Below are 14,314 nucleotides of genomic sequence, written 5' to 3'. Positions count from 1 at the left end.
AATATCTCAAATCCTAAAATTAAAAAAAAATATAAATTAACAATATAATAATATAAATTATGCGGCCTTCGACCACGACCGCTTTCGTTTGATATTGTCGTATGTGATCCATTTTTCGTCGCCAGTCACAATAAACTTCAAAAAATGGGTCGTTCCACTTCAGCAGCATATCACAGGCGTTGATTCGGTCCTGAAAGTTTTTTTGCGTCAAATCATGCGGCACCCAAACATCAAGCTTTTTTGTATCCAGCCTTCTGCGGATGGTTTAAAATGGTTTGGTGACTAACTCTTATCTTCTGGGCGATGTCACGAGATGCCACATGCCGGTCTAACTCGATGTTTTCCATGATTTGATCGGTATTCGTCGTCACAGGTCTTAYGAAGGCTGGTTTATMCATGTTGTCGTTTTCACCYGCTCTGAATYRTYGAAACCATTTMACTTCAGTTCAARGTGATAGAKTACCATCACCCAAAACATTAATATCACGGAACGTTTCTCGAGCGGATTTGGCTTTAACGAAGGAAAACTTTAAAATAGCGCGAATTTCGGCGTTAGTGAGCTCCATGTTTACACGTCTATAACTCTTGAACGCAATATCTAAACTAATCATGCATAGGGTCGTTTTGTAGGCTATGTCAAGAAGAATGCAAGAATATAACGACTGCAGTGAAAGCGTGGAACGTACACAACGTACACCGTACTGTACAACAGTGATGTTTTGTCACTGATGCAGCCACCTAGTGTGATTCTTCAGAATGAATTAATCGACCTTTCGAAAGCATCAAACGTCATAACAACACGGATTACACAAAGGATGATGCTGATCATCACTTTAATGAAATTTTTTCAAAAAGTTAAAAAAGGTAGATGTTGAAGTCGAAAAACTCAGAACATGTCGGAATGCTATAAAAAATGAATGATCGTAATCAAGTTCTTGTACGAAAAAACTTTTTCATTTCACGAGCAGAAATTGTTCAGGTCGGATCTCTATAGCATACAGTTGCCATGCAAAGTAACAGATTGTGAATTATTTATTTCTATATTTTCATATGTTTATAAATATAAAAAATTTAATATATGTGTATGCAAACATAAATTGTATGTTAAATAAAGTCGAAATTGGGAATTATAAATCATATCTGTGTARTTCACAATGTATCGCAAACAACTATCACTACACTGTACCCGAGTCCCTACAACGATTACTGTTTTCACACTAAAATTGTCAAACCATTAGTAAGAGCAGCGCACATACATTTCAATTTAAAAATTAAAACTTTTACTAAAACTAGCTTGCCACATTTCCATTATTCGCTTAAAATTTATTTTTTAATGTAAAAGTTATGTGCTTTTTTAATCCCATTGAAATTTATCGATATRAAATGTACTAAATGGAAAGTAATTAAAAAACATTAGATTCACTGCTGTTGTTGCTGCGGTTAGTGTAGCTATATGGCAGCATAGCAGTATCGCTGCTATCTTTCGCACTTACTACAGTACGCACACGCATATACAAACCGTACATAAAATATATATATRCACAGTAAAGTATGTATATAGGTACGTAGGAACTACAGCAAACTGYTGTCATTACGAGCCAGCGATGGCAGAGATAGCTGAGCGCCGAGCGTATGCCACCAACAACAACATCATAGCGATGGCAGTGTTGCGTTGTATTTATAGTGCAACACCGCCGCATATTGACAATTTCCTTCCTGCAGCCATAGCTGTGGCAGCCAATTATTTTTGTCCCAGTTTCGAAAATTATAAATTTCTTCATTAATTTTTAATTATGAACGAAATGAAAGTATGAAACTTTTTCACGTTTACGTTGTTGGCACAGYGCATGGAAGTGAGCTGCTAAGGAGCAGCGTGCCGTTATTCGCAGTGCGTTCATGTAATGCTTGGTAAGACGCCGGAGAGTCGGTGTTTGAACCAAAATTTAAAATTATTTTTTATTTTTTTTATGTGACTTTTGGTGTGACTCTAACGAAGCGTCGTTTTAATGGAAGATTTTCGTTGGTTAAAAGGTATTAGGATTTTCGATGTTTAATATCAAATATTAACAACAAAAATATTGTCAAAAGGATTAGGAATTATAGCGAGGGTGTTTGATCACGTTAACGATTCTCTTAGGCACTGCAATCATTGAGGCATTTGTTGAATGCATGGCTGAGATTCTTCTTCCATTGTCAATTTTGGCTTGAGGTAATTGGAAGGACTTTTACGATTCTACCCGATTTCGAATGGGTGAGAACTTTTATACGAAATTCGTTTCAAGKCATAAACACTTTTGAAAATTTGGCATTATTGACCTCGGCCACATCGACAATATAGCTTCATATCTTACGACGCGTGATCCAAATAGAGGTACCTTTATCAATAGCCTATTTTTGATAGCGAAGAAAATAWCTCAGAAAGTAACTCGGACTGACGTATGGAACGACATGTCGCATTTTTCGTCGAGATCTTAATTTGAAAGCATACAAAATACAGCTTGTACAAGAACTAAGGCCGCTCTASCTTTCCAAACTGCATCGCTTCGCTTTATGGGCCGTTAAAAAGTTTAAAGAAGATYCGGCATTTTTGAGCCAAATTTTGTTCACTATGAAGCCCATTTCTGGCTCAATGGGTATGTAAACAAGCAAAACAGCCGCATTTGCTTCGGAGGGCAACCTGAAGAGATGCAAGAGCTGCCATTTTATTCAGAGAAAACAATGGTTTGGTGTGGTTTGTACGCTGGTGGAATCATGGGTACAATTTCTTCAAAAATGATGCCGGTAAGAACGTAACCGTCACGTTTACGGAATCTTCGGACTCCTCTAAGAACTTCGTACCCATGAATAATATTTCTTAAACACCCCCCTTTTTCCACTTTACTGTGACATAGTATAGCTCTGTGTTCGCATTTCTCTTCTCCATATAGTCAATGTCCAATGTTTTGCCTGTTCCTTGACCTCTGGGATGTAATACTGCATCCAAGTTTCTTCAGTAATACAAATGAACGTCGTCGTCAATACAGAAATTCCGTCGTTAAGTAGTTTCACGGCACTCATGGTAACGACAACTTTTTCATGACTAACATTTCATGGAATATATAACTCACTTATTATTTTGAGCGTAAGCATAAATTTTTGTTTAATACACTTGATCCAGCGGTGCCAACCTTTTTAAATCTACCTATGCTTTGTAGAGGTCTCCAAATTGTGTCTCAGTTGCTGTAATTTTCGGTATATGGGGTAGTAGTTCCTTATACATTGGATAAATCTCTCATGGAGAAGGCAAATATGTGAGTCGGTTATCATGTTTAAGAGCATTACTTTCTTCGCCGAATAGGACCATTTTATATTTCGATATTAAATCGGCCTATTAATTTGGGGTAGTGTAGTTCTTGAACGTTTTGCTATTTTAATGGTAGTCAATATAGATTACATTTTTTCGAATCCCACAAAACGCTGGTGATGGCGGTATCCATTGATAGGACAGTCGTAATTAAAATGTTTCAACAGTTTCTTGGCCTCTGATGTGCAATAAAAAATCTAAGTTTCGTGAACCTTTTACAAACTGATTCGRAAATCACTACAGGCTGCTTTTAAACAGAGTTAAATACTGCTGTGAAGTGGTCCCACAGTTGCGCTTATTGGACAGAGTGAAGAAAGTGATGAAAGCACCAACAACATTCTTGGAGTATGTAACCCACGAAATTTTTTGGGTTGTCTRCAGTCTCATGTATTTCACGAAGATGCCATCGGCGGCCAGAAATACTAGATCGTAGATTTTTGTCACRTTTTCCTGTGTCGCTGCTCCTTGCGGGGCACCTGGTTTAGGTTCACTGTGCGAATTTTTTTCTAAAAACAAGAACCGATTCACCGATCGTATTGTTTTTTTTTTTTTTAAATCAGCGAATATTTCGGAGTACTGTGCCCAAAAAATAAGGTAACATTGTATTTATTTTGAAAATTCTTTATTTATTCTTCCAAATCAATTTCATCCCCTTCAAAGTAATCCCTTCACGATGCAATGTACTTATGCCAACGGATGTTCCAATCTTCGAAACACTGGTTGTAGTCACTTTCAGGGATGACCTTCAGTTCCGTCTCCGCTGCGGCTTGAATCTCCTCTATCGTATAAAAACGGTGTCCCCGGAGCGGTCTTTTAAGCTTGTGTACAGCCAGAAGTCGCACTGCGCCAGATCATGTGAATACGGTGGTTGCGGAACAATATGGGTTGAGTTTTTGGCGAAATGATCACGAATTACGAGGGCAGTATGGGATGATGCATTATCGTGGTGTAAAAACCAATAATTATCTTTCCACAATTCCGGCCTTTTTAGGCGGATACCGTTACGCAAACGACGCACAACGTTCAAATAATATTCYTTGTTGACTGTTTGATCGATTGGAAGGAATTCATGATGCACAACACCACGATAATCGAAACGGTCAACATGACCTTGATTTTTGGGCGACTTTGGCTTGATTTTTTTGGGTCTCGGCTCTCTTTTGACACGATATTCGCTCGATTGATCGGTTGTTTCGGKGTCGTAAGCATAGATCCAAGTGTCATCGGCCTTTATAATGCGTTTCATGACACCCTGTTAGTCGGAAAGCATCGTTTCACACACTTCAACGCGACACCTTTTTTCCAAAAAATTCAATGTTTTCGGTACCAGTCGAGATTTGAAGCGCTTGAGGCCCAAAACATCCTCCAAAATGGTATTGGCAGAGCCCTTCGATATGCCGACTTCATCAGAAAGGTATCTAATTATTAATCGACGGTTTTTTAACAMMAAATCTTTGATTTGTTGAACGTGWGCTTCGTTGSTTGAGGTTGWTKGTTGCCCTGGACGCTCACTATACCGCTTGTAAAMATTTTTTTTAGACATARCCTCATCACCAAAGGCTTTCTGCATCATCCTCAACGTATCCGCAGCAGAAAATTGATTCCGTAAACWAAATTTAATGCAAATTCTTTGCTCAACAAATTTCGACATMGCAAAAAACGAAAAACTCACTTTTAGCAGCTCACAAAACGACAGGTATCTCAAACAGTAATGAATATTTTGACATGAAATTTGACATAAATGTGACTGACAGTACTACCAACCTAAAAAAAAATAATTCTTAAAATCCTTCGACGCGCGCAGTTTTGCTTCAAATGTCATCTAATTTTTTGGCTACAAGTATAATCCACGTGGTGTTTTGAGCTGCAACTGGCGGTGAGTTAATAAGAAATTGTTTACCTCCTAGGTGGCCCTTTACACTGCATTTGTATGGGGTTCATCGAGCGATTTTGCTACAAAATTGGCCTCAGTTTCGGTGATCACACCTTCGTTTGAGGAGAATTTCTTTCTAGCGAACATTATTATCAACTAAGGTTTTTAAAAACAAACTTGTATCGAATAAAAACAACGCCAAAATTTATATAAAATACACATATGATTGACTCACCAGCAGCACACTCTCCCAGGCCATCCAACGTATTGGCATCGGTTGCGTTTGACGTCCGGAAGTACCCTCCAGCTGACAGTAGTCGGCCGCGTAAGCGATGCGATTTATCACAGTGCCAATGGAGCAGACTTTTATCGTCAATTCCGGGCCAATAATGCAACTTCTGTAAATAAACAAAGCAAAGCACAACAAATTGTAAATGAATATGCATGGCACTCGAAACCGCACTCGAAAAATTGAAAATTCAATTAAAAATTGACGATGAACGCCACAAACAACGTGAAACAACAAACATTTATAATACAATTGAAAATAAAAGAATTATCAAAATCGAAAAATTAAGTAAACAATTAAACAACAAACGTCAAACAGCTGAGCGAAAGTGGTGGTTTACCGTTTGCTGCACTGACATTTTCCTGCCTCAAGGCAATCAGCGTTTTTAACCCTTATTTGGTATGTCAGTCAGCTCGCCGCCCTCCCATACACACATACACACACACAAGCTCTCCGTACAACATGTTCAGGGAGTTTGGCAGTTATGCCGGCAGTGATGTTGGTATTAGCACATCAAAGCATCGACTGTTCGTTGCAGCAGCCGGCTTTACGGSTGACAGACGCAGCGACGGACTGCGTTGACAGACGTCGAGTTGAAGTGATGAAATAAGAAAACAAGTCTGAGCAATCAACGCAAACATTTCAACAAACAGGCGCTTTATTACCATTGAACTCGTTGCATTTGCTTGTTTGTCTCAGTCTCGTCAAACACGCACACAGCCAAGTGGTCAGCGGGGTCGTTCGTTTGCACTGGGGAATGCTTGTATATATACAATATATTCCCCATACAACACACAGAAGTTTGCTTCCTGCATACGTACTACTTATCTGCTTATTAACCCTCGGGCAATGTAGTRGCAAACCGAGAAGTGGAAGCATTAAATCCTCCATGCAATCAACAACTCGCAAATCAAACCAGTGAAGAGTAAATAAATGAAAGTGGTGGGGGTGATGGCGCGTGTTGTGGACCATTGGGTTGAGGTTGACATGTGCTGCCCAACTGTTGAGTGGGTGGGCAACGCCTCGATTTTTGCTGTGGGAGGAGTGGTCTTTTAAGTTCGGTTTGCCTTGGAGTTGTCGGTAATTGTAAATGACTTTTAAAGTGTTTATAAAAAACTAAATAATTGATATGTGGTATTTGAAAGAAATTTAAATTTCCAAAAAGGTATGAAGAATAGATAAAACAACAATGRGGTTGTATAAATTAATAGTCATTTTTCATTTTCTGTAATTGTTTTGGGGTTAAGTTTARACAACTTAAATAAACCATCTCCAAAAAACGTTGAAAATTGAAATTGTAATGTTAAGTATAGATATCAGGAATTTGTGACTAACARTGTTAGCATATTCATCCCTCGATTGCAGATGTGCCATTATAATAAATGACACCTAGGTGAGAGCTCAAGCGATTTAAGTATTTTTTTAATCTTGTTATATGGAATGCTTTCAAAAAAAGTCAAGAAGTTACCAGCTGTTTCATATCGTTYGATAACAATTTTAAAAACATAAAAACTTAGTAAAAATTATCTTTTTTAAGAGAGTTGCCACCCGTTAAAATTCGTTAGATCATTTAATTAACGTAAAACCATTTACTTAAAAAATATTCTGGTAAAAATATTTTTTGAGAAGTTTGCCGCCTGTTAAAAATATTAGGTTGTCAATTATCTTCCTTCCGCCTTTTTGCTCTTTATTCAATGCTTAATAAAAAGTGTTGCAATGATCAGATTTAGTTGAAATATGCGCCATTTCGTTCGTTAATCTGTTTTCATCTAGAAGGCAACTTCAGAATACCCCCGCTCGTAGAAACCAGCTTCTTATTTGCGAAGAACTGGGACAGCCACTTTTCACAAGCCTRTTTTGAGTTCAACTTTACACCAACAAGGGCGTTCGCCATGAACAGGAACAGGTGGTAATCCTTGGCGCTATGTGCGGGCTATACGATGGATGCGATAAAACCTCCCATCCGAGCTCCCGTAGCTTCCGACGAGTCATCAACGAAGTGTGTGGTCTGGCGTTGTCCTGGTGGAACACTACGTCCTTCCTGTTGGYCAATTCTGGAGGCTTCTGGTCGATCGCCTGCTTCAAGCGGTCCAGTTGTTCGCAGTAGATGCGAGAATTGAGCATCTGGTCATATGGGACCAGCTCATAGTGGATGATTCTCTTCCAATAGCACCAAACACACAGCAAAACCTTGATGGCTGTCAATCCCGGCTTGTCCACTATTTGGGACTATTCACCGGCCTTCGATCACGACCGTTTTCGCTTGATATTGTCGTATGTGATCCATTTTCTGTCGCCAGTTATAATCCGATTCAAAAATGGGTCGAGTTCGTTCCGCTTCAGCAGCATATCGCAAGCGTTGATTTGGGACAGAAGTTTTTTTTGCGTCAAATCATGCGGCACCCGAACATCAATCTTTTTTGTGGATCCAGCCTTCTGTCTTCTGGTTTAAAATGGTTTGGTGACTAACTTCCATCTTCTGGGCGATGTCRCGAGATGCCACATGCCAGTCTAWCACGATGTTTTCCATGATTTGATCGGTATTCGTAGTCACAGGTCTTCCGCCGGCTGGCTTAACTGCTCCGAATCATCGAAACCATTCCTCCGCAGTTCGATGTGATAGAGTACCACGCCCCAAAACAACATTAATCTCATGGAACGTTTCTCTAGAGGATTTGCCTTTTACGAASGAAAACTTAAAAATAGCGTGAATTTCGGCGTTAGTGAACTACATATATTACACTTCTATAACTGTTGAACGCAATATCCAAACTAATTACGCATAGCGTCGTTTTGTAGTTTATAACAAGACCTTTCAAAGATGTATAGTAATATATATATATACGAGCTCTGTAGCGGTTCATACATAACCGCGAAATTCAAAAGACAAAAAAGTGGAAGGGAGATATTTGACAACCTAATATATAAATTAATTAATAAAAATAATAACACAATTTTTACGTTATAAAGAAAAATTAAATAATTTAATAAACAAAACGCTGTCGATTCCAAAATATTGTAGAAAAATTAACATCAGAGGATGGTTGCCGCCTGTTTAAAAAATATATGTTAAACAAATAACTTTTAGAATCACAAACTTRAAAAATGCAAGCTTTTGAAAATTTATATTAAGTAGGGTTGCCATATATATTAATTAACCCTGTTAAATTTTTATATTATTTTGTATTTCGGGAYTTGGCAACCCTAGTTGTGCAATTTGAAAACTCAAACGATTGATGCTGTCCACAAATTAATATTGGAGGGAAATGTTAAAAACATTAGATAACGTTGTTTAAAAACACATCTATGAAACCCTGAGAGATGTCAAAACGTGTATTTACGCGTATGCGCWTGAAAGTAAAGATGAGTCGACTGCATGGGTGATTCAAGATGAGCCGAATCCAACACAAGTTTCTACGCGTACGAAGCACTTCCAAACAAAAGGTTGTCTCTTTTTTGGAACAACTGGACAGGTCGCAAACATATCACAATGTTATAAGATCAACGCAGAACACTAAATTCTGAGTGCTACACAATCACTTGTTTGCCAGTTGTATGTCAAGAAATCATGAAAACCAACTGCCGAAGATGGATCACTCTTCACCACGAGAATGCAAGCTCTCATACATCGACTGAGAGGACTCAAAACATCAATTTCATTAGTCCACCGTAAACTCCTGATTTGGAATCGAATGCCTTCTTTTGATTTCCGTTTGTAAAATATAAACTATTAGGCCAATGTTTCTCGTTACCCGAACAAATTACTAACACTCTTCTTATTGATTTTAGTGTTTACGGCAAAATCAGCTATATTTCTAAGCACTAATGGGCTTTGGTTTCTACCGTAATATCCYAATATACCTATACTACTTGGTTTCAGATTTCATACTGAAGTTCTAGCATTTGTGGTATTTTATTTCAATTTCTAAAAATGCCGATCTATAGACAGTTATACTTACGTCTTGTAAATGACTGGAAAACGGAAATGAACTGATCGAGGGTCAGGTTGAAAGTTCGTTAATTTCGTTTAAAAAACTTTCAGAAATTTTTTTGTTTTTTAGCTGACGTTATTTGTAAAGTGGCCATAGTGAAGGAAATATAGCAGCTGCAGTTGTAAGCGTACACGAAGAGCGAGGGAGTCGATTCGGTGCCGTTTTCAGCAACTCGGACTGTCGTATGAAACGACTTGGCGCATTTTACATCGATATCTTAAATTAACTGAAGCAGCACGACCTTCCCAAGTGACATCGTTTCGCTCTATAAGCTCTTGAAGAGTTCTAAGGATATCCGATGTGGAATCATCCATGATAACTGACCAGGCTTGATGCCTGAAATCGGCGACATTTGGTTTCAACAAGATTGAGCCACTTCTCACACAGCGCATCAATTTCAGGTTTTGGATCGGTCGATTGGTTATAAAGATGGTGTGATGTCACACCTTAAGACTTTTTCCTGTAGGAATATGTAAAGTCTTAAGTCTTTGCGAACAATCTCGCTTCGATTCAGGCTCGCCAGTTACCAGTCGAAATGATCGAACGAGTCGTCGAAAATTGGACTCAATGGTTGGGCCATCTGATACGTAGTAGCGGTCGACATTTGAATGATATAATCTTCAAAAAATGAATGCCAAAGAATGTTCTTTCGAATGATAATAAACATTCCCCATTAAATTTAAAGRTTCTGTGTTTTTTTCTTTAAAAAAGTAGGGACTCGAAATGGATCACTCGTAGACAATGTACTTCTATAAGTGATARCTATTAATACAGAAACTTTTCCTACAAGAAAGACAATATACTTACCTTTATCAGACGTAATGACTACAAATGGGTCTCTCTGGCAGAATTTTTTGGAATAACAGAAAGCGCAAAGTGAAACCAGCAAATCCATTAATGTTCTTGAAGAAAGCCGAGCGCCTATTAAAGGCTATATCAGCGGCAAAGTGAAGTCGCATTGCATAAAATTATGTATGAAGACAATAATGAGACTTTTAGTGGAAAACTCGGCGAACATCGTCCGGTCATAAAGGATTCAGTTTCTTCAACGGTAGCTTGAAACAATGGACTCTAGGAGAACACCTCAGGTCTGGGAACAATTAATTTTATTCTGGGTTAGTGAGCAGACAAATAGCTTCTACTTTTAAGCAAGAGGAAAGTAAGCAACATTGTGGGGATCAACACAGGGCAACTACCTCTTAGAATATATCTTTTGAAATTTAGTAAAATAGAATCGGCATAAAGCAGTACATCCGCTGTGGATGATGATATGCTAGAAAAATACGTCCGTGAATGCCCAKATTTCAGTCGATGCAGATGGGGATCCTCCAAGTATCCTAATGCTCCAACTTAAGGTATTTTGGGCAGTTAGGGTGCAAAACTCAAATTTCAATGCGACTACTCGTGGTCAAGCGCTTCTGTTCCGCCCTTTCAACCAACTCACCAAGAGAAAATTCTCAAATAATTCTTCTTAGCACGAGGCAGGCGTAGAACGGAACCTGGTTCTATAGAGATTCTATATTGATAGCATAGGTTTTAATATCTTCTTTAAGGAATTTACCATCACAAACATAAGCTTGTTAACAACTTTCTTCAGAGGAAACTGTACATCAGCTGGTAAACCATGTGTAGACTGGTTAGTGAATTCATGAGATCTTCTAGTAACATAATTATTATTTCATAAACCAAAAGCAATACGAAGGCAAGCTTCATAAAAAAATTAATAAAAATGTGGGTTTCATAACTTGAATACTCTACTTTGGTGTAGTCAGTTTAAGAACACTTAAACGCTCTGAATTTCCTACACGGTGMATATTGCGGTGCAGTACTTGCGGGCAAATACATGACTTTTCAATATTTACGAGCCTTCGAGTGCCAAATTTCTGCGCATTTAATATTTTTCGCTTTCTCTGACATGCATTGACAATAGAGCTAGCACGTGCCTTTTGTATTATATCAGGGGCATATTCCCCAAAAATATCTGTAAGGTGATATGTGCGAGCGCATTTTCATTTTCACTTTCAGGGAAAGCTTTGAATGGTTAAAGTGAGTGTGCTTTATATTTTTTGACATCGCAATTTTTGCACATACTATACTTTATGAAACCTTTTACGAAAAATATCAAGTATACAGCATATGGGTGTGAGCATTAAGTCGATGATTTGACATTCCCTTGTAATGGAGAATCATTGGCTTCACTTGAAACGGATTAACAACACTAAAGTAATTCGGCTGACAGACAGCACATCACTTGACATTACGATTATTGCCATATTTATTGATTTCTTTTATACACTCAGAGCCATTGCGGCTTTAATCCAATTGCTGTGAACAGCGGGTTATTCGATACGGTTGGCTGGCGTGCGTTTAAGCTGCTCAAATTTAATGCGTTGCCGTTTGAAGGCCAATGACTGAGATTAGAAATCTCTCATAGAGGGTTAATATAAAGGTTTGTTTGACTTTAATGAAATAATTTCGAAAATGGAAAGAGATTTAGATTTTTCTCGCAGAAATCTTCTACTTTCAAGGCAAATAATTTTGTATTGTTTGTACACACGTTTCCAGTAATTAAATCTTTGATTTAATCGCTAATTTATATTTTGAAAATATGTAAGTATCACAACATTATATAAAAAAACGCTCGGCTGCACCGATACCCTTTACAAAAAAGTTTCCATACAACACCTTGGCGGGAGAAGACTATGTGCAAAATTTCAGATCGTTATTTTACGATGAGTCATGTGTAGAAGTCCACGCAAATGAAAAAAGTTCTCTGAGCGCCTTTCATTTGGAGTGGCTAGAAACGATTATATATATTATATATACAATACTTTTTGCATCTGGCGTCATCTATATGTCGACTGGCACGTCCGAATCTGCTATCTTTACTGATTGTCCAGTGAGAGTTTTATGACATTTCATCGATTGTAAGTGAAGTTATTGCGTTTAAAGTGTCAGTATGTTTATGTTATCGGTTCGAAATTGAGCTTCGAACAAAGGGCCAATATTGAATTTTGTTTTAAAATTGGTAAAACTTTTAGCGAAACGTCTCGTAGCAGAGTGCACGAGTGGTTGCAACGTTTTCAAAGTGGTCGTGAGTGTGTGCACGGTTTGTTCCGCACAAATTGACTGAGGACCAAAAACTGCACAGAATCCAATATTGTTTAGTTTAAGAGGTTCCCGCCTTTTCTTATGGGGTATTAAAAACTTCGTGGGAACCTTATAAGCTTATTGTATTCTGTTCAGGATATACAAAAATGGTGATGATTGAATAATCTCAAAGCAAAAGGGAGTATTTCCGATTCAGGGATCTACGACGTTCTCGCGCTCTAATATTGTATATGAAGGCTGGTACTAATAAATAAATAAATTCTAAATTCCTTAGCCGTTGTAGTTTTTTCGAAGAGCTTTTGGAAAATCTGAAGTTGGAATAGTCATCAGCTTCGTTTCATAGACACAACTGCTTTAGAAAAAGACTGTCAAATGTCGCATCTTAAACCTATGYATCTGTGTGATCGGTGTTTATTCTTTTCATAAATCTTACCATATTCCTAAGTGTRACCATGAGATTATTTAAAACAGTGCTTGTATTTCTAGATAGGATTAATTGTAAGCTTTTTTTAACCGATMAGAGTACACAGGTTTAAAAATAATCTTTAGACACTGATTTGACAAGTACTATATCTTCTTAGATGACTTTCAAATTTGTTAAAATTACATTAAATTTTAGATGAGYCTAAAGAAAGAGAGTCGTGAGACTAAGTAAGCTATCTACGGTTACTAAGGTTGATCAGTTTCCAGTAAAAATAAGAACGCTTTCGATCCCAAAGATCAATGACGATAGATTCCTCACCTCTCACTTGTATACGTAACCTTTCTGTCGTTTGAAACTTATTAATATGGACTATCAGTACCAGTGGGAATATGAAAAAAGAATGATATAACAGCTACAAACTATATTTTTCAACTTGAAGATTCGGAGAAACATCACATTTGTGAAACGCTGCTATTTAGGTCTCAGTAGGGAAAAAGCCATTCACAACACCCGTGCGGAAGTATGAACTATGTTTGGTGTTTGAAGTGTACTTTGAAAAAAAATCTTTCGGAACATTTTTGAACCAATCGTATACAGACTACGAACTTGGGTTGAGACAGTTACGGTCTGGTTGTGTAATTTGGTAATGGTAAAATCATATCTTATAATTTCCCAACAGAAATTGGTTAAAAAAATATGACTTCAAATATCACGTTGCTACTCGCTTGTATTAAATAATGTACATTTTTTTATTATTAAATATTAGAAGAAATTTATTGACATTTTCCTCTGAAATTTCCTCACTAGTTGCTTAAAAGCTGCTGTCCTTGTGGCACCTCATTACATTTTCCCACTAACTACATCAGTTTTATTGTACACAATTATGAGTGTATTAGCGTTATTTAAATACATGCGCTGGCAGTAATACACATTCTTATCTTATATATCCTTCTTGCATACATATGTATACACAATGGTATATAAAACACGTGAAGACATAAAGCATTTATTTTTAGCTAACAACAAAAGTGAAAGTCCTTGTACTTGTTTAACATTCTTACATTTCCCACATTTTCTGTTATTATGTAGACTCTAGTGTAATGTATATATACATATACATATATTTATATTAGGGTGGTGGGTGAAAAAATTAAATTATAGGCTAAAATTACCCTAGATACCGAGAAAAATTATTTCTTCAAGGCAGAATTTTCAACTTAGTTTTAATTGTTGTTGAGCATTCGAAAAAATTATAATTTTSATATAATATTTGTTACTTTAC

The 14,314-nt window shown here is 37.3% G+C and overlaps 1 protein-coding gene across 2 annotated transcripts in view; it reads right to left on the bottom strand.

Moving 5' to 3' along the window:
- LOC108971170 (discoidin domain-containing receptor 2) overlaps nt 1–14,314 on the bottom strand; it is a 439,012-nt gene that overhangs the window by 12,459 nt on the left and 412,239 nt on the right. For both annotated transcript variants that reach the window (XM_018937053.1, XM_018937061.1), the window contains exon 15: nt 5,452–5,614. In XM_018937053.1, the coding sequence (XP_018792598.1) occupies nt 5,452–5,614 (163 nt within the window). The remainder of the gene's footprint in view (nt 1–5,451; nt 5,615–14,314) is intronic.

This window comes from Bactrocera latifrons, unplaced genomic scaffold (assembly GCF_001853355.1).
Source record: "Bactrocera latifrons isolate USDA-ARS-PBARC rearing strain unplaced genomic scaffold, ASM185335v1 scaffold_108, whole genome shotgun sequence".
NCBI lineage: Eukaryota > Metazoa > Arthropoda > Insecta > Diptera > Tephritidae > Bactrocera > Bactrocera latifrons.
This window is presented reverse-complemented; position numbering and strand designations above follow the sequence as displayed.